The 24,153-nt window shown below is 51.8% G+C and overlaps 2 protein-coding genes across 2 annotated transcripts; one reads left to right on the forward strand and one right to left on the reverse strand.

Moving 5' to 3' along the window:
• The first annotated feature begins 1,031 nt into the window (after positions 1-1,031).
• LOC121342480 (urotensin-2 receptor-like) lies at positions 1,032-2,141 on the forward strand. Its single transcript, XM_041416966.1, has one exon. It carries the CDS (start codon positions 1,047-1,049, stop codon positions 2,139-2,141), a length of 1,095 nt encoding a protein of 364 aa, XP_041272900.1. The 5' UTR covers positions 1,032-1,046.
• A 2,318-nt stretch (positions 2,142-4,459) lies between these two features.
• Positions 4,460-8,236, reverse strand: LGALS1 (galectin 1). Its single transcript, XM_041416730.1, has 4 exons — positions 8,009-8,236; positions 6,419-6,498; positions 5,047-5,218; positions 4,460-4,668 (listed from the first exon to the last, which is right to left on the reverse strand). Exons 1-4 carry the CDS (start codon positions 8,015-8,017, stop codon positions 4,525-4,527), a joined length of 405 nt encoding a protein of 134 aa, XP_041272664.1. The 5' UTR covers positions 8,018-8,236; the 3' UTR covers positions 4,460-4,524.
• Positions 8,237-24,153: the final 15,917 nt, after the last annotated feature.

A 24,153-nucleotide genomic window follows, 5' to 3' on the forward strand; every position in this document is an offset into this window, starting at 1 on the left:
CTTTGAGTCTCTGGGAGCTTGCTGATGACTTGAGGGCAAAGGTGGAAAAGGGCCAGGACAGAAAACATAAGAGGTCCTACCATCTGGTGGGCCTGCTTGTGAACTGGGGACTGCATCCACAACACCCAAACCTCAAAGAGCCCTGAAGTCCTTGGGAGGGAGCAGGGGACAGGTTCTGTCAGTCTGGCTTGGCTGGGGACAGCTGTGTGGTTGCTCCCTGCCTATTGCACTTCCAGGGCTGGCCCATGTTTCCCTTCTAAAGCCACAGCATGATGCTTTCCATCCTCCCTGCCATATTATGGAGTCTTGTCTTTCAGTTGTCTCCTGTGTAAAACGAGGACAACTGTAAAAGGAGAAATGGGAAAAAGAAAGGGAAACAAGAACAAGGAGGAAGACAGAGCAGGATAAAGGAAGATATGGGGGAAGAAAGCATGCCTGCCAGAAAGAGGAGGGAGCCAGTGGGGCTCCTCAGCTAGTGGCTAAAAGCCCAGTATAAATTTGGAACTGTATTCACACCGGTGTGTGAAGCTGTGAGCCAGGCACATTCCTCCATGCAGTGGTAAGGCAGCTCTCAGGGGGTTGGTCAGTGGGGCAGGGCCCACCTCTCCAAAGTCTGTCTGAGCTGAGCTGGCAGACTTGGGAGCAGAAATCTACTTGTTCATCTACTGTTTCTGTGGGCCCAGCAAACTCTGGAGAAGCAACAAGGCTAGCGAAGAAAATAGACATTTCCTCCTGGCTGGCAGAGGTTACTTTGCATGTATTGGTCTTGAAGGAAAAGGCAGTGTCCCTTTCTTGGCTCTTTCATGGTTGAGGAAAACAACTGGACAGAGCTTGTGATGGACAACATCAGCATAATGGACTGGACTGTTGGAGGTGAGGAACAGACTTCTCTGGAGCACCCTGTCTGTGTCTGATGAACTCTCCCCATTCTTCCCTTGGCTGTTTTGCTGTTAAGGATAGACGTGTCCCTTACAGTGAGGGCAGAAGGCAGGAGGAAGGAACAGGTCCCTGAGAGCTTGATTTGCTCTTGCTTAGCTTACCCAAAGATGCCTTACAACACTTCTCTCATCAGTCCAAGTCCTAGAGAGGATCCCAAGGGTGGCAGTTTCTTGGAGGAAAGCAATGGTGGGGGTGATGACAGCAATGTCCTGGGTGGGGACAGCCTGGTCACAGGGCCGCTGGGTGCAGTGCTGCTGGTCATGTGCCTCACTGGGATGGTGGGGAACATCTACACAGTGGCAGTGGCCTCTGGCAGGGTGGCAGGCTGCTCAGCAGGCTCCTTGGGGGTCTACATGATCAACCTTGCCCTGGCTGACCTCCTGTACCTTTCCACCATCCCCTTTGTGGTTTGCACCTACTTTGCCCACGACTGGTTCTTTGGGGATGTGGGTTGCAGGCTTTTGCTCAGCCTGGACCTCCTCACCATGCATGCCAGCATCTTCCTCCTGACAGCCATGAGCCTGGAGAGGTACTGGGCGGTGGTCAAGCCTCTGCGGGCCCGGCGGGCCAGCAACGCCTACCGCAGACTGGCCAGCGCCATCCTCTGGCTCCTCTCGCTCCTGCTCACGGCCCCCATGATGGTGATGACTCAGCTGCGGGAGGGGGACGGCCCCCAAAAGCGCATCTGCGTCCCCACCTGGACGCCGTCGGCTTTCCGGCTCTACCTGACGGTGCTGTTCACCACCAGCGTCCTGGCACCCGGAGCCGTGCTGGGCATCGTCTACACCCGCCTGGCTCGGGTGTACCAGTCCTCAGCCTGGCGCCTGGGGCTGCCGGCGGCCGGCCGGGCTCCTGCGCGGCGCCTCCTCTCCAGGATCTCTGCCATCGTGGTGGCCTACTGGGCCTGCTTCCTCCCCTTCTGGGCCTGGCAACTGGCCGGGCTGTACCAGGGAGAGGGGCTGGGCATCGGCCCCACTGCCCAGGCCTACCTTAACTTCGGTGTCACCTGCCTGGCCTATGGCAACAGCTGTGTCAACCCCTTCCTCTACACCCTGCTTGCCAGTGGCTACCGCCGGCGCCGTGGCCGCACTGGGACGGGCGAGGCGCGGCCTGCGGCACCCTCTCAGCAGGCTGCGGGAAGGCACAGCAGCCCCCTGGCTTTCAGGGAGTTCTCGGGGTCTGTGAGGGAAAGAGAGCAGTGAGCAAGCTGGGGACATCCGACCTTCAGCTGGGGTCATGTTGAGAAATAAAAGTGTGTCACCTTCCATGCCAGCATGCAGTGTTTTCCATCAATGCTGTTGCAGTGCTTTCCCCTTTGCATGGCTGCTCATCCTGCTCAGCTGGGCGGGCAGAGTGCTTGTCTCAGGGATCCTGACTCCGTCCTTAGATCCTTCAGCTCTCACACACCAGCCTCCACCTTGCACAAGGCTGGGGAGTGGGTGGAAGGGAGCAGTCAGCTTCGATATGTCTAAATTATACATCTGGGGAACCTTTGCCACCCCTCATCTCCTTGCTAGCAACGGGCCAAGCCATAACAAAGTCAGGACAACAGTGAGTCATAGGTTTCACAAGAACAGTGAGTCACTGCAAGAAACAGCCACGCTAGCAGGAGACCTCACTAAGGTTCCTACTCCTGTGGTAAAGCTACCACTGAGCTCTCTTCAAGAAACCATCACAGAAAAATCTTAGAAGAATCTATAGAAATATTGCTAAGTGCAATTAAGAGGCATTGTGAGATTCCCTAGCCCAGTCCAGTACATTTGCTCAGCTTTCAAGATCAGCCAGCAGAGGAAGCTGCAAGGAGAGAGCTCTCCTCTGTGTCCATCATGACAGTTCATGGCATCCTCACCAGCACCACGGCTCTGCTGTGGTTGAGGGAAATACCCAGTTCTCTGGCCCACCAAATGTACCTCAGTCTGCCAGACTGTGTCAACACCACTGTGCAAACTGAGCCAGGCCTCTTGCCTTGAGACTATCTAGCCTAGCAGGATTCATTTCCATACTGCTGAACCTCTCTTCTCCAGGAAGGAAGGCTTAATCCTTACCAGGCCATGGGGAGAGTCCCCAAGCTATGCGGTTCCCTGCCATGCCAGTGTGCAGGGTGGCAATGCTAGATGTCATGTTTACAATTGTAGATGTAGCCCTAAAAAGAGTGTGATGTGATCATCCAAAGCAGATGGGCTTTGGGTACCACAGGACTTCAAGAGAGATCCAGCTTCAGAGCCTCAAGTTGTTTGTATGCCCCAAGTGCCCCTGCCTTTCTGCTAAGCTCTTATCTTATCCCTCCTCCTCACAATCTTATCCCTCCTCAGACTCACAATTCCTAGCAGCCCAGCCTCTCTGCATGGGTACCCAGGACACAGGACCTGGCACAGCCTCATGAATTATGAAATAAGAGTGACAGGTACAGCTGCTGCAGGGGAAAGTCCCTGTTCTCCAGCTGCTCTGGAGACTGCTTAATGTGAGGAATTAGCCCAGCCAGGCCTGCAGGGAATGCTGTAGTACATCAAATTGTTAGTGCTTTGTGTTGCTTGTGGCCAAGCCTTTCATCCCAGACCGACCTGGTGACTGCTGTGCACTGTGGATGGGGCAGGGCCCACCTTTCCTCCACCCAGCAGGCACAGCATGCTCAGCAGCAGCACCAGGGCAGCATCAGACTGAGAGAGACCCCGAGGCAGCTCTGCAGCAACATCAAACATGCCTGACTGCCCAAACTCCTCACAGTCCAGCCTCAGTTTAGACTGAGAAGTGCTCGGGTTCATGTGGACCAAGTAAAAGGGGAACAAAAGCATAGAGCACACATCCTTAGCATCCCACACTCCAGCTGGACATTGCTGCCTCCCTCAGCTGTGGATGGAACAGGCAAAGCACAAGGGGCAGAATAAAACCAGACACCTCCACATTACTGCCTTCCTGTGCCACAGCACAACACTTTGTGCTCCTGCACTTACTGAAGAAAGGATTTGGATGAGGAACTCCACATGCTCTGCCACACCCAGCAAGGCAGCTTTTCTACTGTCTCCATGCAGCAGCAAGAGGTCCCAAGCACACATAGGAGTAGGAACAGCCTCTACAGAAGGCTGCAGCCAAAACTAGCACAGTGGAGGACTTTCCCCTCACCCCATGCCCCACTAGGCTCAGCTAACACAGCCACTCAATGCTGTCTGATGTCAGCCAGGAGTGCTTAGTTTAGGTAGAGTTAATTTATTCAGGCAGTGTAAGGTGTCAGCCTAGACCTCAACAGCTTGTGACCTCGTTTAAAGGATGCTTTTACTCTCCCCTGAGTGACAATTAGCCCCAATGCCTCTTGCCACAACTCTCCTTGGACATTTAACCTTCTGTGTTCCCAGGCTTTTAACGTTCATCCTCTTCTCCATCCATGACTTCCAAGGACCAAGGCTGGGAGAATTGCATCCACTTATGGTACTCAAGCAACTCTGGCTACCTCTCCCCACCCACTCCCAGTAAGATGCCCAAGCCATGAGGACTCGCAATTAACAGATTAGATTTTGAGACTTAGTACACCAAAGCTCATATTTATTGATTGTTTTTTCTGTATCTTTGAGATGGAGGTGTCAGAGGAAGTTATTCCCAGCTGAGGGACTGGAGTGTGAAGTCCCCTTGTGTATCAAAGTAGTCAAAGACAGAGAGGTTAAGCCGGTTAGGGAACGTGAACTGGTGGCCTGGCAGGTGGACTGTCACATCATTTTGGTTGACGCTAAAAGTGATCTGCAAGGCAAATGGAAAAGTTAGAGAAAGTTTCCTTGAGCCTCTGCAGCACTGCTGTGCCACCCTCTGCTTCACAGGGTGAACAAGCTCAGTAGAATAACCTGCTCATCAACAGCAGGAATGTTATTCTGGTCTCCCAAGAGATGCCCATTTTCTGCTCTGTTCAGTAGCAACATCTTTGAGCCAGATGGAGCTTAAACATTTGATCCCCACCCTCCATCAGAGCTCAGAGCCCTGAGTGGTGGCACTGGCCAAGCAGGAGAAGCCAGCCACCTCCTGTACAGATAGCCCTTGCAGCTGGGTGTCCTGTGCCAAACACCCTCCCTTCACCAGAGCATGTACAGAGAGTGTGTATATATATAAATATGCATGCCTCACCTCTGCTGTGCCCCCCTTCTGGAAAGGAAAGACAGCCTCCCTGTGCTCTGCACCCCACTCTTCCACCTTCTTGGAGTTGCACACAATGGTGTTCACATCGCCATGAGCATCAAAACGGGGATTGAAGTGAAGTCCGAGGAGGGTAGCATCCTTGCCCAGATTCATCACAAAGCTGCAGAGAAAAAAAAAGCAGGCATCAATACAGCTAAAAAAAAAGAAAAAGTCAATACTATGGTAGCATGTTTCTCATTACCATGAGCACCCCTGGGTCTGTTTCCTCAAGCCCAGCTGAGGGTAACCTAAGAGAAACCCTTTGCTAAATTATACAGCTTCCCTTAAAAGGTGGTGTTGTGGCAGTAAGGGGCACTTTTCTGGAGTGACAGGCTCCAGAGTGCCATCCCGGGGAGAGACATCACTTCCTCAAAGCTTTTAACAAGAGAATGGTTCATAGACAGTGCCCTGAACAGAGTTATCATACACCCAAACCAATTCCCAAGGAGTCAGTTGGTTTCCATAGATTTCCTTTCAGTCTTGAACAGTTAGCTAGTGCTGCATCCTGCCTGACAGCCACTGCCTTCTCCCCATCCTGCAGGCAGCTGAAATAATTACCATGTCATTAGCTATCCCAAAGTATCTGCAACAGCAGTGGGAGGAAGTTTCCTAGCCTAGTGTCCACCTTGCCTTCAGGCCTCTCACCCAGATGAGAAGAGGCATATTAGTTGGCAAGAGAAAGCCTGGGAGGCTTCACTCAGACAGTATCAAACTTCAAAGGCACTGGGAAGAGCTGGGACATGTTTCCTGGAACACCGCTAGTTCTGGTACAGCAGCTACGGGCCCCACCTTGCCTGCAAAGGGCCCCCCCTGCCCAAGGGCTGGGGGCTGCTGCAGAGGCTTCGCTGGGAAACCCAGCCACCCCAATCCCTGCACATTTAGGGGTACATTTTCACTTCAGCCCACCTGCCTGCTCTCCACCTTTCTTCCTTCTTTCCCTACCATCATGTGAGAGCACCAAATCCACTGGGGCACCATAAGTGTCCCTACTCCTGGCCACCTTCGTGCAGGGGAGAGGATGTGGTGGAGCAGATGGTCTCAAACCAAATTTCAGTATAGACACAGCTTCCATTTCCTTTACCCTGCACTAGAAGGATGTGGTTTCTGCCAGCGTGTGCAGTTGGAACTTCGCATCTGCTTTGGCTTAGCCCCTTGGCAGTACTGTGTCTGCAATGTGCATTAGGTGTTGACTCACTGGAAGCACTGCTGCTGTTAACCCCTTCTCCTCTTCTACCAAGAGACAGAGTCCTTTTGCCACCACTTTTTGCAGACCCCTCAGAGCGGTGCCCTGGCCGTGCCTGGGCAGCACAGCACAACTCACCTCTTGGCATTTGGTGCAATTTTCCCCTTGACAGTGAGGCGCTGGCCAGGCTTGAGACCCAAGTTGGTGCACACTGGTCCCTGGGGAACGTGGAAGCAGAGACATTAGCTCAGTACCTGCTGGATCACTTGTTCTGACTTGGCAGCTTGCCCTGCTGCCTTACAAGACATGCTTTGCTTTGGACCCATGGAGAAACAGGGAAGCTCCCTTGCCTTAGGGCATTGCACCAAGGACATCCCAGAGAAGTTACCCCAATCACATGGTACATTTGATTAGAGCTTGATTTCCTAATCTTTCTCCTGCTGCTCTCATCAACATATCTTTATTTCACAGCAGTGAAGTGTAAGTATCTGCACACTCCAATCACACCCACCCCATCCCAAACACACCCATGTGCCTGGCAGGGCTTGTGTCATCCCACACAAATCTGTCTGGGATGGATGGCAGGGATGGAGACTCCACTCCCTTCCCCAGCTCATGTTTGAACTTCAAGCCTTGCCCAGGTCCAAGGGCTCAGACACCTTGCTTCCCATCTCCCAACAGCTTCAGCTTTTTTTAATGTAGGCTCAGTATTTGCAAGAACGTTCTTCTGCTCCACAGAGACACCTGCCCCCCACCTTCTCTCTAGGAGGACCAAAGCATCCTGGCAAACCCATATTTACTCATTTCTCATCACAGCAGAGCCAAGACCTCAAGAACACTGAAAATCTTTTCCTATCCCACCTTAAAAAATAACCTGCTTAATCACCCTAAGCCTAATGAAAGGCAAATCAAAGAAGTGCAATCACTCTTCCAACACAAGCAGATCCCTAGCAGAACAGATAGGAAAGGGATCTTGGACAGCCAACCCCCCTACTAAAGCAGGTTCATGTAGAGCAGGTTGCAATGTCATGTCCAGGTGGCTTTTGAATACCTCCTGAACAACAGACTCCACAACCTCTCTGGGCAGCCTGTTCCAGTGCTCTGTCACCCTCACAGTGAGGAAGTTTTTCCTCATATTCAACTATAACTCCCTTTGTTTCAGTTTGTGCCTCATGCCCCTTCCCCTGTTGCTGGGCAACTCTGTCAAGAGCCTGGCCCCATACTCTTGATACCTGCCCTTAAGATAACCTCTCTAACTTCTTAGAGGTATTTGAAGGTAGTCCTTGACATTCACAGAACACTTCTGTAAGGCACATTCCTTCCAAGAAAGAGAAGAATAACAACACAGTGACTCATGAAAACTTCAGCAGAAAGCAAGCAGCAAGGCTGCCCAGAGAAGATGCTCAGACAGCAATAAATGTTATTGCAGCAGCTTCTCCAGAGCAGAGCGGCAGTAAAACAGGTTATCCCAGCTTAGGACTCAACCCAGTGAGGATCCCCACACGTATGGCCCCGAAGGGATCCTACAGGAACAAAAACCCACTGCTGCCAGAGCACAAAATAGCAGGCAGCCCTCTGTAGTGGATGTAGCAGGGATCATCCCTCCCCAGTAGCAGGCACCCAGCTCTAACAGGCCCTCTGACACTGGGGCCGATGTGCAGGCTCCCTCCCACCCAGCCAACACAGTCCCACCTGCAGCAAAGCTGCCCCGTCCCCTTCTCTACTCACGCAAGACATGGTGCTGCTCCGCAGGGTAGCGCGCCGCTTCTCCAACGAACAGGGGTCCCAGGCAAGCAGCTCCTAGAGCCCCACCCTTGCCTTTAAATAGATGGAGAGCTGAGCTGTCCCAGCCCTTCTCCATCCCATGCACCAATGGGAAGGGTAGCAGGGATTGGTTTTGGGAGGTGGGAGGGTGTATTAGACAGAGCTGCCTCCTCCCACACTCACCCAGCCTCCTCTCCAGGATGCTGAGCACGACCGTTCCAAGCAGGCTGCGGGCCGCTCCAGGAGGAGATTCAGCTGTGTGTGGCCATGAATCCAATGGAAAATAGTTTTACGATGAATGTTTTATTATCCAAGGCCTTTATGCCACATGGAAAATGGTCATATGGATCGAGACTCGGCGGGAAGGGTCTGTAGTGAGGGTGGGGCTCTTCAGCTCTAGTTAAATCCGGAGTTAAATGTCACTGAGCACACATAGTGCCTCAGAAACTCTTTGTAGACCAGGTGAAACCCCAGTAACAGAGGACTGAAGCTGCATCCGGTGTCACCCAGCTGCACTATGAATCCTTTCTGACCCCAGAGAGTGCCCAGCTGCCCACCCAGCCTTTACCACCCACTTTTGTAGGTATGGGAACCAAAGGAGGGAAAACAGCCCTTTTTCTACAGACCCCACAGGCACCTTCAAAACTGGACAGTTCATTTTGGCTGCAGGGCAGAGTAAGCCAGGAGGAAGACACCTTGGAAGGTTGGGAAGAAATTATCTGGGAAAGTGGAGAGCCTGGCTTTTGATTCTACCCTGAACACAGCTAGGGGCCTGAGGAAGAAGGGGATGGGGGCAAAATGCTTCTATCACAATAAACCTTAGGATCTATATGTCTTTTATCTGCCTCTGTGTTCTCTTTGTGGCAAGTATGATTCACTGGGTGAAAGGATTCCTTTGGAAAAAGTTACCCAATTACTACATGGCTCAACTGTAATTACACTGAAAGAAGAGGGAAAAATTCAGGCAGTGTGCCAAGCCTGTGGCTTAGAGCTCTCCTTGTCTTGCATATTTGTCTCTAAATCACAAGACGCTCTGTGATTTCCTTAAGAGGCCCAGAAGTGAAACTCTCTGAAACAATTTTTTCTTCCATGACTGTGAGGCCCATCAGTTCCCTCTCTGCTGAGGATGTGAGAGTCCCCAGCCCTGTTACCCCCTCTAGTATGACCCCTGAGGATGGCACTGCTGAGTATTTCCAGGTGATGCCATCAATGCCAGCAGAGGTAGCAGGGAGACCCTCTTGCCTGCCTGCTGGAGAGGGCAGAAACAGGCTCCAGACTTTGGCCAGGTTGCTGATCACTCCATGACACAAGGGGGCTAGAGTAGAGGCCAAAGTTGTCTCCTCTGCTCTGACTTGCCTGTTCCCCTTTCTCCTTCTGATCACTTGCCCCAGGGGTCAGTCCTGAGCCTGATCAAGGGATCATGTTGTGCAGGATGAGAAATGCTCCATACGAGGAGGAGAAAAAGTAGAGTCAGCCTCCCTCTACTTGGGATGTGTGTGTTATTAAATCAATTCCTTTCAAATCCAAGGTTTTGTGAGACTAAACCCCAGGCATCTCTCCAAGTACTTGAGCTGCTGCTGGAGCCATGGTCTAGGGGGCTGGACTGGCAGGGACTGTTGGATGGAGAAGGGAAGTGTGTAAATATTTGCTCTCTTGGAGATGGAGGTGGAGGGGGCCTTTTAAAAGCTATGGGGTAAGTTCTGTGTTTTCTGCAGCATTTCTGGCACTGTGACCAAGCCTTAGCAGCCACCAAGTCCTTGAGTTATGTCTGTCCAGGGACCTTCCTCCAAATGCTTCTGGGGAGATTAGAGACCAGCTAATGGCTAAGAGATGATAATGAAGGAGGGGCTACCATTCCAGAGAAGGTGCTTTAAGAGCTATTCACATCAAGGAAATTCAGGTTTCAGGCTTGAGTCTACCTCAGGCAGCCTGTATTTGTCTGCTAGAAGTCCAGGTGTCTCCACTGGCTTTCATGAAACCTTGAATTAAATGGCATTAGCACAACAGGCTAATACCACAGGCAAGGGGGCCATGGGGTGCCCCATTGCCTGCAGGCCATGGGCCACCACCATCAGGACAATGTCACGTTGGCCTTCCTGTTGGAGACATCATGATGAGATGACAAACTCTAAAGCTCCAGCATTAGTACCCTCACAAGGGATGGCTGAACTGAGGGGAGGAAAGGTCCCTGCTCACCCTGGTGTCACAGCAGGCAGGGATGGTGTCCCCAGGTGTACCAACACCTACTCCACCACACTGGAGACACAGAGATGCTTGCCTGTGATTTTCAGGAGCAATGTGGTGTAGGAAGAGCCACTGTGGGTTGAGAAAGGTAGAGCCAGACTGGCTAGAGCTGGCAGTCTTCACCGCCTGTCACCTCCTTCCTTATCAGTGTGCAGTGGGCCAGCCAGGGCATGTGCCAGCAGTTTAGCAGCCCATTTGATCTGCAAAGGATGTAGATGAGGAAGATGAGGACAGATCACAACAGGCTTCAGTGTCATGAGCTTGTGTGGGAGCTCTATACTGGGACAGGGCTCTTCTCCTCCACCATTCCTGCTTCTCCTCACCAGAAGAGCTCTCCTGCATAACATTTTAAATCCTAGCTTTGTATTAGAGGCAGAGTCACTGATCTGCTTTGTAACTGGGGGAGGAAAGGTCTTCTTTTCTCAGTCCAAAGGGAATTGAATGGATGTGATGCTCTTGCTTCAAACAGCGCTCTTGTCCATGCCAAACTCTTGGCCAGAGGGAGCCGTGTGTGGAGAGAGGAGTAATGACTGTGGGATATGACTTCAGCAGTGCCTCTCCTCTGGTTATGAGAGTGAGGCAGGTGGTGTTTGCATCTGCACCTGCTTTCTGCAAACTGGGGTTGTGTCCTGGACAGGACGGAGCCAGGAAAAGCGGGTGTAGAAGAGCCAGCTGCCATGATGGGGACAGACCAAATTCACAGAAAATTCACACAGGTATTCAAACCCAGGCATCACAGCAAAAACCCACCAAGCATGTACTGTGCTAGGTCTAGGCACCCCACTCAGGTCCTGACCGTGGGCACCTCCAGTGTGGCCTGTGCTTCAGTCAGCTGCGTCCTGGGAGCAACTGGCTAACCTCTCGCTAGCCTTTCCTTGCACAATCTGCTCACTCTCCTTGGAAAGTGCAAATTGCCCTTGTGAGCAATCCCAGACAGTCTTCGAGCTTTTAATGCCTTTGGGGCCTGAACCCATCCCCCAGTGCTGGCTGTGACCCAACATTCCCATACCAGGGGCCACACATCCCTGTCTGTCCCTAGGGCTGCTCATGGTGCTCCTTGTGGCTCTTCTGTCAGGGCCTCAGCCTTCTTCCTACACTCTCCCTGGCACTCAAAGATCCCAGGCTGATCTCTCTGTGCTGAGATGGCATGTTTTCTTGAGATCACAGCCTCCCTCATGGACATCCTCATGCCTCCCAACCTCCAAGCTGCAATACACCTTAGGTTGAAGAGGGAAACGTGATTGCTAAAAGAGAGTTTCATCACTGTGAGCAGCTTTGATTTTGAGCATGCCTTCTGGTCTGGCTGATAGCACTGGTGTGGCTCAGCATAGCCAGACTGGTCCTGCGGTCTGAGGGCTGGAGTCCAGCTAGTGCAAGCTGTAGGGTTCAGTTGGAACACTGGGCTGAGCCGAGGGGTGGCTCTAAACAAGGCGGTTTGGCAGCTGCCAAAGGAGAAGTCCAGTCAGGCAAGTGTCTGAAGCAAAAGAGGGAAGATCTACCCCAGATCTTCTTGTGAGGGATGCAGCAATAGATGGGGCATCCTGAGTGATGGCCTGAGAGGAGTGGGAAAGGGCCTGCCTGAGAAGCCTGTGGACCAAAGCCCGCTTGTACACTCTGTTCTTCAGCTGGCAAAAGCCTGTTTTGGCTGCAGTTACTCTGGCAGGGATTTGCCACACCTTTCCACTGGGAGAGAGCTTTTGTACCTGTTCAGCCACTTTGTGTTATGTGGCCTGTGGTATTTTAAACTAGGAATTAGGTGTACTAAATGCAGATTTATTATGTTGTGGACACAGAGCCTCACATCAGGAATGAGCCACAGCAGGATCTCCCAAGCTTTGACTGCTGAAACATTTCCAACCACATCCAATTTCCTGGATTAGGAGCCGTCTGTGAGGCTCCAACTCCTGCTGACTCCAGAATCTCTGCTTTCATTGAATCAGTATGGTAATATGTTCCCAAGTGGTGAAGATAATCCTGCAAATGTTATCAAAGCGTACCTGGACAAGTGATTTATCCGGGTGAGCCTGATGTTACAGCTTGGGGAAGCAGGAATGACTCCTTGCACTAATGATGCTGGGATGTTAGTCACACCTCTAAGTGCATCCCGAGAGGTTCCCAAATCCATGCTCCCAACCTCCTCCCCTGCACCTCTGGCTGCTCACTCTGGGCTCCATCTTGCCTTTTGGGGTGCAAAGTCTGCAGTCTTTGCAGCGCTTGGTGGGGAAGGGAGTGTTCCTGGTGTGCCAGTGAGATGGTATCCCTGTGGCTGTGGGATGGACACATCACCCTGGCCAGGGAGGCAGGGAGGGAGCTCGGTGCTGGGTCATGGCCATGGGCAACATAGACCAGCCTGTGTCAGCCCACAGAGGTAGTTGGCCCGAGCTGTTCAAGTGCTCTGCTGGCATGTGAGATCAGTGAGGGGACATCCACTGGTGAGGGCTAACTCCTCTGTCTGCTGGGGTGACAGGCAGCAAGATTCCTCACCTGACCATGCTGGAAATACCGACAGCACAGCAAAAGAGCCTTTGGTTACCTTGAGTGAAGGATGCTGACTTCGAGGCTGGAGCACGGGGTGTTAGCAGATCTTTAATCGGGAAGGCTCCAGGCCATCTGCTCTTCAGTTTAAGACGCTTGGCCCAGGGCAGCACAGCAAAGGCAAGTCAAGGAGGAACGCTTCAGGAAAGCACGTTCTTGGTTTTGACACAGAGAGGTTGCTCACAATGACATAGCCTGGACCAGGGCGTTGCTGCATGTAGAGTATTTCCAAAAGCTACAAACACAGGTTAAACAAAGCGTGGCAATTGCTGCTGAGCTGGAGGGGAACAGCAAACTGGGGAGAGCTGGACAGCGAATGGAGCAAGTCTTAAGTTCTGCTGTGAACAAAGTACAATTAGGGACCTCATACAAGTCTGACTTTGAAGCCGATAATATTTTTCTTATTTAAAAAAAGTGCAAAATCAACTTCTGACTGGTGGCATGAATTTCCAATTTTCTTCAAATAAATCAAAGAAACAGAAGGAAAGGTAAAGGTAGAAGTGAAAATGAGTTGGGGTGCAGCATGTATTGTTCAGGTTGTGCAGGCACTGAAGGCAAGGCTTCAAACCTAACCTCTAAGAAATGACAAATTTTGAAAGCAGGGCCGCAAGCTCAGCAAATGCTGACTATAGAGGGGAAAACATTGCCACTGCTTGTCTGGATGTTGGCTAATGACTTCCAGAGGGCCTGCAACACGAGCCCCACACCACTGCTGCAGGACTGAAAGGTATAATTGTGCTAAAATATGACGCCAAGAATTATTCCTTGCTGCTCATTAGTGCTGGAAGTTCAAGGGCAAGGGAATGTAGCTCCATGCCTGATGGTCAGATGTTTCGTCACAGGTGTGCCCGAGCAGGAGAGCTGCTGGCTATTGCCCAACTGTGGCCACCGGCTCTGCGCTGCTGCAATACCCAAATTGGTGTCCTTGAGGTGGCCTTAGAAACCTGCCATTTATTGAGCCTATTTCAAGCCTAGAAACAACCTGCTGAGGCATATTCGCTGTCTCATTTTTTGTCTTTTGTTAAAGTGACTTTTGAGATGCGCCAGGCAGAGTTTGTTTGCTGTACTTAATATGCAAATTGTAAGTGGATGCTGTGTTTGAACATGTTGCAGCAACCCAGGTGCTGGTTTCAGATCTTCCAACAAACAGTGCTCAGGAGAAGTATGTTCATGGAACACAGGCACGTCCTCCTCCAACACCCTTGAGACCGAAACTCAGCTGCATGCCATTTTTCAGCAAGCAATGTGTGTAAAAACCAGTGTGTAATGATAATCCTGAAGAAAAGGGTTGCCATGTGCAGGCTTTGCTGCCAGGAATGACAAGAAGCCTGAAAACACCTGTTTGGTATTTTTTTGTGTGTATGGGAAATGGTACCTGGGGTGTGGGCTGTGATGTTAGTCTCCACACATGTCAGAAACAGCAGAAGAGATGCTCAGGAGGTGAGACCAGCAGGGAGCCTGAGCACATCAGGTTTTACCGCCTGAGACAAACCCTGCTTGGGCCATTTCATCTACTTTGGCAAATGCATTCATCTGCAGCCAGCCCACGAGTTGGCATTAGGGGCACATCTCGTGCTTGGAGAGCCTCCAAAGCACGTGGGACCACAAGGCATCAACACAGCTGAACAGAAGCCAAGGCAGGCAAAAGACCAACTTGGCCTTTCCAAAGGGGAATGGGGCCCCACCAGACAGCAAGGGCTGGAGAGAACAGAATTGTGTTGGGCAGATATGCAGCTGCTCTCCCTGGGGGTCCTGTGGGTGGCACAGCTCATCATTCCCCAACATGGATGCATCCTTCTGGCAGGGACAGAGCTGGTGCAGCCTGGGACTCTCCTCCATGGCTTGACTGGGGACCCTGAGTCCCCCAAAACACCCGTGGGGGTTTCAGTAACATGTGCCATCCTTCACTTGGTGCCCCAAACATTTCGGTGTCAGTGAGTTCTGTTAGGCAGCTGCTGCCTGCCACCCTAGAGCCAGCTGGAACAATTACCCTGGTAAGCTGTCTGTTATCTGCCAGGATCAGCTGCTGAAATGGGAGGGTGTTTCAGCAGGGCTTGGCACCCTCATTTCCCTGAGGCTTACACTATTGGCGGGGAGAAAGTGCAGGGCACTTTCTGATGCTATCACAGTTTGGAGGCTGTGGAAAGCACTGGGATGTGTCATTCTCTGCCATGCTGCTGGTTCCCACTCCCTTGCAAGGGGGCCCAGACACCCTTGTGGCTGGTGGGCACACACACATCACTGCTGTCATGAGGCTGTGTTGCTCTTTTGGGAGCTTTTGCAAATGGATCCTTCCAAAGAAGCCCTTTGCAGAGCCATCTCTGCTGCTACCACCAAGAACATCCACCCCCCGTCATGTCCCACACAAGAGCCTGCTCTCCCTCACCTCTGGCTTCTCCAGCTTCCTTTGCACCCTGGGCAGAGAGCAGGTGCTGAAGCAGCCCACCAACACCCAAGCTGGGCTTTGCCAGCCTGCAGCACCTGGGAAGAACTGACCTTTGGTGCTCAGCCCAGTCCAAGTGTCAACTGTCCACACCTCTTGCAAAAGATAGGATCCACAGTGGGCATCTCCTTGGTTCCCTCCTGCAGATCCTGAGCTGGGGCTGGTTCACAGCAGCAGCTGGTGGGGTGGTAATGCAGGTTATTTTGTCAGGAGCACGAGCTCTCACGGTCCCAGCACTGGCAGCACAGACATACTCTCCCTCTCTTCTGCCCTGTGTTCTTGGGCAGAAGCTCCTTGGGCTCCTCAGCCTTTCCCAAACAAAGATCAGGTCATTTTTCCAGAAGAAGGCCAAGGACCAGCTCATGTCCCAGCAGAAGTGGGTGACTTGTGAAAAGGGCAGAAAGCATGTTGACGCACTTCGTGCCAAAATGAACAACATGGCTTTGTTCTACAGGATTGTAGTCTTGCTCTTGTGATGGACATGGAGGCCAAGCACTGACAGACTCCTGACTTTTGCTGGGGGGATAAATCTTGACATGCCAGCCAACTGCTCGACCATGTGTTAGGTGGGGGGCTTTTCTGTGGGACAGTTTTGAGGATTTTATGAAGCGTATTTAGCCCGTGGGCTGTTGGTTGAGAGATGTTTTGGTAGAGAGAAGGATCACAGATTGAGCAAGGGGCTGATGAGATGTAATATCAGCTTCTGATTCACCTTGTCACAGTGGGAACCTGGGGGAAGAGGGACGGACGTTCACTTGCAGCATCCACACGCCGGTGCTTTGGTGGCAAGTGCTGCTCGCATGAGCATGAAGCCTGCTCTTCTCACCCAGCACAGAAGGTGAGGGAGGGTCCAGCAGCCAGCCAGGTGTTTTTGGATATACCCTCCCTTCCCCATAGGCAGCTAGTCTGTGAGGCATGTCTACGCTCCCTGTTCAGCCCACAGCAGGTTCACCATGAAGCCAAGGGCCCCTGCACCATCCAGAAGGTTCCCTGTACAGGGTGGATTATCTTCAAAAATCATGGATACCAGAGGTACTGGCCTCCAGGCCCTCAGGCATTTGCTCCAGAACAGGAAACAGCTGGGATTCATTATTTCCATTCCTAACAAAGCAAACAGGGGAAAACCAGGGGGGTTCTCCTGGTCTCTGTACTGGCTATTTTTAGTCAGGCAGGTTAAATTTGTAATATAATCCACCTCCTCCCATTTAAAGGGAAGATGGGAGATGAGAGAAGTTCCCAGGTCAAACCCATGATAAGAAGGTAACCTTATAGGAAAAGCTCTGTCTCTACAAGGTCTGCTGTTGTGTAACCTTGCGCTGAGTGGGACAGGACCTTTGCAGGACCTAGCCCAAAGCCAAGCTCTGGGCAAGGCATCCCCCATACCAGGCAGGGTGAGCATCCTGGACTTGTTTCATTGGCTCTGCTGGGAGCAGAGAGAGATTGCTGCTGGCAGGAGCAATGCAAGGGCCACTGCTGGGTGCAGATGTTGGGTTGGAGCACTGTGAACTTGGTGCTGGGCAGCCCCAAAAGAAGGCAACTTCTTTAGAGCACAGTTTTGGCACCATGAAGTGCCTGCCAGCCCAGGGGCATATGGAGAGGTCCAGAAATGGGGGCCAGCCACACCCCTTGGTGACTGCCAATCTGCTCTCTGTTCAGGATAAGAGCTGTCAGGGAGGAAAGTCTCCCTGGGCTAGCAGGCATGAGCCGTGACTTTCTTGGAGAGAAATAAGCAGGGGGCAAAAGCCCCAGCCTCCCAAAATGCACCCCTTCTTAACAATAGTACTGTCAGCAAGGACTTGTGCTGTGTGACAGAGCTCCCCATGGCTCTTGGGGACTTATCTACCCCTAACAAGATGCAGGGAGACATGCCATTCTGACAGTCCTTCCATGGAAAACAAAGGCATTTGTCTCTCTTTGTGGTGTCCCATTTATTTGGGGGAAAGGGAAGGAGAAACAGCAGAGAGCAGAACAGGGATTTGCCCCACGTGGTGCTTTATTCATCTGCCCTGGGGGTGCAAGCTCAGCTTTGTGGGCAGGGGATGTTTTACCTGCTGAGCAAGTCCATGAGGACCTGTGCCCATGAGCAGAGATGAGTGGTGGAGGGGGAGCAGTGGCTGGGAGAAGGACCCATCAGGTCTGGTGGGGCTGGCTGCTGAGGGACAGCCCTACGAGTAGACAGAACCGCTTCTCCAGCCATGAAGGCTTGGGTCTGAAGAGGGTAGTCAAAAATACAATCAGCCTGTCAAAATCAGCCAGGGCACTCAGTCTTCCCAAGCTGGAAACCCACCCACTCGGCACTGGTTCCCACCCCACATTCCCTGGAGCCTGGTCCCCTCTCAGAAAGACCCAGCCAGTCTCTTTGCTTGGGTGCCAGAGAGGAAGCAGGGCTCTGTTTCCCCCTCTCCTCCTGCAGTGCTGGAGGCTGTGGGATGACTGCCTGCCATGCTCAGCTCTCCCTGCCGGTGTGAGAGGGTACCCATGAACTTGCTCGACAGGTAAAACCTTCCCTCCCTGGGAAGTCTCTCCCTGCATTTTATGACTGCTTACCTCTGAGCCAAGGATGCCTTTTTGGCAGCTCCAGGAGAGGGCCCGGCTGGGTGCGGAGTGCTGTTTTTCTCTGGGATTTTATTACTTGCTTTGTTTCTCAGGGTGTCTCAGCTGGCCTCCCTTCAAGCTCACCATTGCTTCATCACTATCCACTCTTTTCCTTCCACCAGCCCTGCACAGACCCCACACACAGCAGAGAAACCACAGGCAGCACCTGGCCCTTTCCAGAAAGCTCTATGGTGAAAAGAGACACAGCTGAGTCTTGCTACAAGCTCTGTGTAGACTGAATCATCCTTGTGATGTGTCTCATGGGCTGGGAAGGAGGTAGGGTTCATGCAGAACCTCTGCTGTATTCTCATCTCCTTCTTATCCCTTGCTCTGCTTGGAGCAGCCCTGACAGAGAAAACCCAACCCCTCATATCCATTCCTGGGAATCACAGGGCTGATGAGGTTTGGCAGGGTCAGCTGCAGAGATGCTGGGCTCAACCTCTTAAAAGCATGCAATGTGAGTGAAGAGCATGACTGACCACAGCTGGTCAGCTCACCAAAGGCAGCAGCAGTCTCAAGGACTGACCCTGGATGCCAACCAGCTCCTCATCAAGTTGCCATTTCCCCTTTGTGAAACTTGCTTTCCCACTGCAGAAAGGTTAGGCTGTGCCTAGCACATGGCTGCATCTTATCTCACTTGGGAGACTGATGGTTTTACCCCTCAGAGTGAAACTGAGGTGCTGGGCTCTGCACTACCATCCCATACAGAAGTGGGAATATGCTTGGCCATGCTGTGAGCTGACCATCCCTCTTTAGGCAGGAGGGTAACTGTTGGCTCAGAGTGATACTCTCATGGGGAGACTTCCTGAGAAAGGCAGGCTCTTGGCAAATAATGTGTCATGAGCACTCTCCAGGCAGGGGGTGAGAACTGCTGGAGATGGGATGGACTAGTTTGCTGGGCACGTGCTCTCCCTTTTTCAGGGCAGACTCACACATAGTTCAGAAAAGTTTGCATGCTTTGGGTTTTTTTGGCCTGGCACAGGTCACCAAAGATAGAATGACACCCCTATATGTTTGCAGGGCCCAAGGATGGGTGGCTCAGCCCAGCCGTGCAGAGCCCCAGAACTGTGCCAGGGTGTGGGTACCTGCAGTGGGCAGGGAAGGGTGAATCCCAGGAGAAGCCAGAAAGCAGAAATGTATTATGTTTCACAGCTGAGCTCATACATCTTTTTTAGCTTCCTGTAGTATTTCTAAAGACAGTATACCCTTTGGTCCCTCCAAGAGGTTGAAACATGAAATGCACTGCTTTTGTTTCCTACTTTCCTTTTTAATGCAATGCTGTTCAGTCTTCTGGTTTGTGTGTGCATGGTTCCAGAAACAGCATGATGTCTGCTAAAGAGAATCATCCAGCACTGTCATACCGTGGATCAGATCTCAGCAGCACCAGCAGTGCTGGTGGGAATGCAGGTTTAAGCACGTAGCACAGGAGAGAGTCAGAGCTGGCCTGGTCAGGGGGAGAGAGGATGGCCAGTGAGCAAGCAGTGTTTTGGGATGACAACAGAGATCCTGAGACTTCTCAAGGCAGCTCCTCCCTGGGGGATTACCATACATCTCTGGGTCCCTCCCATAACCCACCAAAACAATTTTGCCTGTGTGTTTTGCAGAGGGCTGGCACACCAGCTGTTATCACAGACAATCTGGGTGCTGGATGAAAGCCTGCCTCTCACCCACACCGTGCACAGGTGGCTCCCCTGGCTCCCACTGCTGGTGGCATCTCAACACCACCCTGACTGCTGGGGGACCAAGTCCCTGTCCTCCTCTGTCTGCAGCCAGGACAAGCACCGACAGGCCCCAGCTCCCCAGCAAGCCTTTGCCCAGCTGGCAGGTTTCAGCTCTGCCTGAGGAAGCCCAGTGAGCTCCCTCTCTGCATTGCACCAGGGTGCCAAGCCCAGCTTCGCTGCTGTCTGTGCCCGTGGGACTTGTGACCACAGGCCTGGCTCTCCCAGGGCTGGGATAGCTGGGCATGCTGTGGTGGCAGCCTCAGTGGTGTGGCAGCTGCCCTGCTCTGGCTGTCTGTGGCCTCCTCCTGTTGAAACATCACTCCTTGAGGGCAAACCTGCCGGGCACCAGTGAATGAGTTGGGATGAAGGTGAAGGCTGCCATTATTACATCATCAAGTTTGCATCCATGCAGCTTCCCAGCATCCTGCAACCACAGTCCCAGGTGCTCTCCTTCCCCCTGCCTGGTCAGCCCTGTGTAGCTGCAGAGGAGAAGGGGCACTGTTCCATGCAACCTGGCTGCTCACCCACTGGATCAATAACTGCCCTCCATGTGAGCCTAGAAATTGACACTGCACATAAGGGGCACTGTTCCATGCAGTGGAACTGGATGCTCACCCACTGGATCAATAACTGCCCTCCATGTGAGCCTAGAAATTGACACTGCACATGTGTTTGGGATTGCTGTACCCCTCAGAAGGGATTGCAGGTGCCTGTGGATGTCTCCCCCATCACAGAGATTTAAGTATCTGGAAGTGCTGCTAAGAGGTTTACAGCAGTGCCTGAACATATTGCATCCTTTTTCATTTTGACTTGGAAAGGCAAAACCAATGTGCTGCAGTTCTGAAAAGTAGATGAGACTCTTGTAGTGATGCAGCTGTTGGAGCAACAAGTAAAGCAGCAAACAGAGTATCTGGTGTTCATCAGGAGTGGATGAAGAATACTGCATAAGTCAGCTTTTGAAAGGAGGATAATGTGCAAACTGGAAAGCATACATCTATAGTAATTAAACTATGGAGCACTGGTGGAGGGCATGGTCCCCTGGAAGTATGACAGAAAATGCCCGTCACAGAAGGAGCTGATTAAGCATGCACAAAAGAGAGCTGTGACTTGGATGCAGACTGCAGGGCTGCTGGCCACATTGTGTGCCATTTGCTCTCCAGGACACAGCCTTTTTCATGCCAGCAACCAAGCTCTCCTGAGCAGAGACGCTTGCGTGACCAAGCCGCTGCCGACCGGAGCTGTGGGCTGAAGTAAGAATGAGCTGTGATGAGAAACAGCTCTGGAGCAGGGAGCTGCAGCTGCAGGGTGGCTGGCTGCACCCAGGGAGCCAGCAGCAGTTAGGGCCCTGCAGTGTCAACAATGTCTAGTAAAAGAAGCTGACACCCAAAGTACAGCCAAAATTGTCCGTGGGTATAAATCCAGCTTTTCAGCTCACGGGAAGGGGTCTTGTTGAACAACTCAGAGGAATGCAAGATTTGAATGTGCAAAGGAACAGGATTTCACACTCTTTCCCCAAGCAGCTGCCATTTATCAACCCATATTTCTGTGAGCTCGCTCCTATCGGCTGGGACGACATCCCACACCTTCCCATTCTGCTCTCCAACCTTCAGCTGTTCACCCCTGCTGGCAAGCCTCTTGTCTTGTCGTGAAAGCATTCCTGTTGCTGAGCATCAGACTGATGTGAAAATAACTGCGCTTTTTGCAGCACCAGCTTGCGTTGGGTTTACAGATCTATGGAGAAACGCTGATGTGGAACCTCCCACTCCTTTCCTCCTACTGAGACAGACAGACAGTAGGCTCAGGCAACAGTGAAAGTGAGGTCTTGCTGGAGAGCAATTTCAGCTGCACTTCTTTCTGATCAGTTGAATTTTGTCTCTTACCATGCCCACACCGAGGCCTCTAGGTATCACCCAGCTGTGTGCTAAAGGACAGGGTAACAGCTGGTCTTGGCAGGTTGGATGGTGACCGGGATGCACAACTCACACTGTTATACAAGGAACAGCCAGGCAGTGGAGGCCCTAGTAGTGGTAACAGAAAGGTAAAAGGAAAGAGAAGATGTCATGGGAATATTATGAAATGGAAGAAAAATCTGGTGTCAATTAACTCCAGCCAGCACAATGGGAACACAATACAGGAGCCTCCTAACACAATACAGGAGCCTCCTACTTCTAGATTTATTTCCAGACTAAAGAACAATAGTCCAGGGGATGGGAGGGTGAGATCCCTGGACTGATGCCTTACCAGGGTTGTCTAACTGACTTATTGCACCTGGTATAGCATCCAAGTTCAAGAGACAAGGAGCTTATAAGGATGATCCTTTACAGGTATCTTGCCCCTCTGCATTGCAGAACAATTCCAGGAAAAAGGAGGAATTATGGGTGTCAGACAGGATGCCTCCATGTTCTGAGCTTGGGGGCTTGCTGCCAGAAGAAGTCCCAGGGTAATTCATGTACTCCTTTTCCAGGTAGATGTATCGCTTTCTAAGTCACTACAGGAATCAGACGGGTTTTCCTGATGCTGTTTGTGTCCCATTGCTGGACATGCTGTCCTGGAAAACTTGTAACACACCCAAAGGAGTAGTGACAGAGATTTGAGTTGCATCAGCAAGCAGTACTATGGGGTCTGCCTCAGATCCTGCTACTTAAAGGGTTTGCCAGGCAGGACCGTGTGCTACCTGCCACCCCAGTCCCTGGGGTGACCTGAGGATCAGATATGCTCTTCTAGAAGGACTGAACAGTAGCAGTAGAACTACTGCTGTCACTGCTACTGGGTCATCAGCAAGTGACAAGTGACCCAGAGGAAGACTACTTCTGTGGGAAGCTCAACTGAGTATCCTTAATACCAGGCTGCCCCAACACATAACTGACAAGAAAGCAGCTCAAGAACCTGAGCCAACAGGCAGATTTCCAGCAACATGGGCTCAAGGGCATTCAGAGATGCTTATGGCCAAACAAGAGTCAGACACAGCGTGGGATTGCTCAATGACATGGGTCCTTTCAGCCCTGAAATTGTTGTGGGAAGGCAGCTAATGAGACTGTGATGAATTGCAAGGCAGTGAGCATCATGAAACAACCTAAACACAGCCTACACTCCCCACTGGAGGAGTATGGCCACCCCATCTCCTGAGCTGTGTCAGTGTCCAGGTAACCAAGACTGTGGCAGGCACATGGTTCTCTAGTTGTACTCAGGTGCTGAGCAGTGGCATATTGCCACTCTTCACACGTCTACCCCCAGCCTTGGCAAGTGCACAAGCAGGGACTGGCACTGCTCTGTGCCATTCACACTGCCTGAACCCAGTGGAGTAAAAAGCCTCCAAACACTAGGCCAGAGAAGGACACCAAGTCAGGAACACCTCTGTTTCCTGAAGAAAGCCTTGCCAGGGCCACAATCATGTTATCCCAGCAGGTGGGAAATCTCTAATCTACAGCTCACAAAGACTCAGTTTCCTCTGGCTTCTATGCTGCAGGGATAAACTATCTTACTTGCACATAGGCAGCTGTAGTATGACAGTGGAGTGTACCTGGAGGAAACAGAAACACAGACCTGAGTTGTTTCATCTTGCTTGAAACAGGTCAAGTATGGAAGCAATTCCTGCCCTAAATTTTACCCAGGTACCACTTTCTGTCCAGCTTCTGTGGAAGCCAGGCTAGAGGTTCAGCAAGGGCAGAAAGGCTGGCACAAGGCTTTTGAGTGACCTGATGGACACCCATTAAAAGGACAGGTTTCTTTCACCCATAATGTGTAAAGAGAGCATCTCAGTGCTCAGCAATATCCTATACAGACTGGAAACTGCTAGAGCTGCACAGCCAGCAGGCTAAATCACAGGGCAGAACAACCTGGATCGTCACAGGCAGCTGCCCTGTGATCTGGGAATGTTTCTGGCATCACGTCTCCCTTGTCTCCATGCTTACAGAGCTGACAGTGCTTTGCTGCAGGGGTGTATTGGTGGAATCCGTAAGGGTTTTTAATTTCCCTCAGCAAGTTCACCATCTCCCAGGGAGTATAAGGAACACCAGAGCAGCTTGTCTGCCAGGGGCACTTCCAATACATTATCCACAGACAATTCCCAGACAGAGTCCAACAACAGCAGCAGTTCCTAGATGTGCATAGCCGTGTCATTCTCCTGGGCTGCTTGGTGCGTTTTCTGGGATCAGAGTTCATAGAGCAAATGAGGCAGCAGTAAGGAAGGAAAAAAAATTGATAATGATTGAGAGATAGCAAAGGGGAACCTGAAAACCCATGTTATGGTGGGGATGGGACAATGCCCTGAGTAAAGAGTGAGGAGAGGGAAGCTGTGCTGCAGAGGAGGGACTTCTACCCACACTGCTGCTGGAGGAAGAGTAAATGCTGGTTAGTTCACCAGGGCAGGCAGTAACAGGCTGCTTGCTGCTCCTCACCTTCTCCTCCTCCCTGCTCCAGCTGCTGCAGGACAGGGTGGCGCCAGAGCTGCCTGCCTTGGCAGAGGGGGACTCTCACATCAGGTTGGGCAAGTATTGAGCGAGTTCCTAGGATCATGATCCTTTTTTGGCTCTGGAGGCACTTTCCCATGCAAAAAAACCTCCTCTGTCCTG

Source organism: Onychostruthus taczanowskii, unplaced genomic scaffold (assembly GCF_017590055.1).
Source record: "Onychostruthus taczanowskii isolate IOZ18803 unplaced genomic scaffold, ASM1759005v1 scaffold53, whole genome shotgun sequence".
NCBI lineage: Eukaryota > Metazoa > Chordata > Aves > Passeriformes > Passeridae > Onychostruthus > Onychostruthus taczanowskii.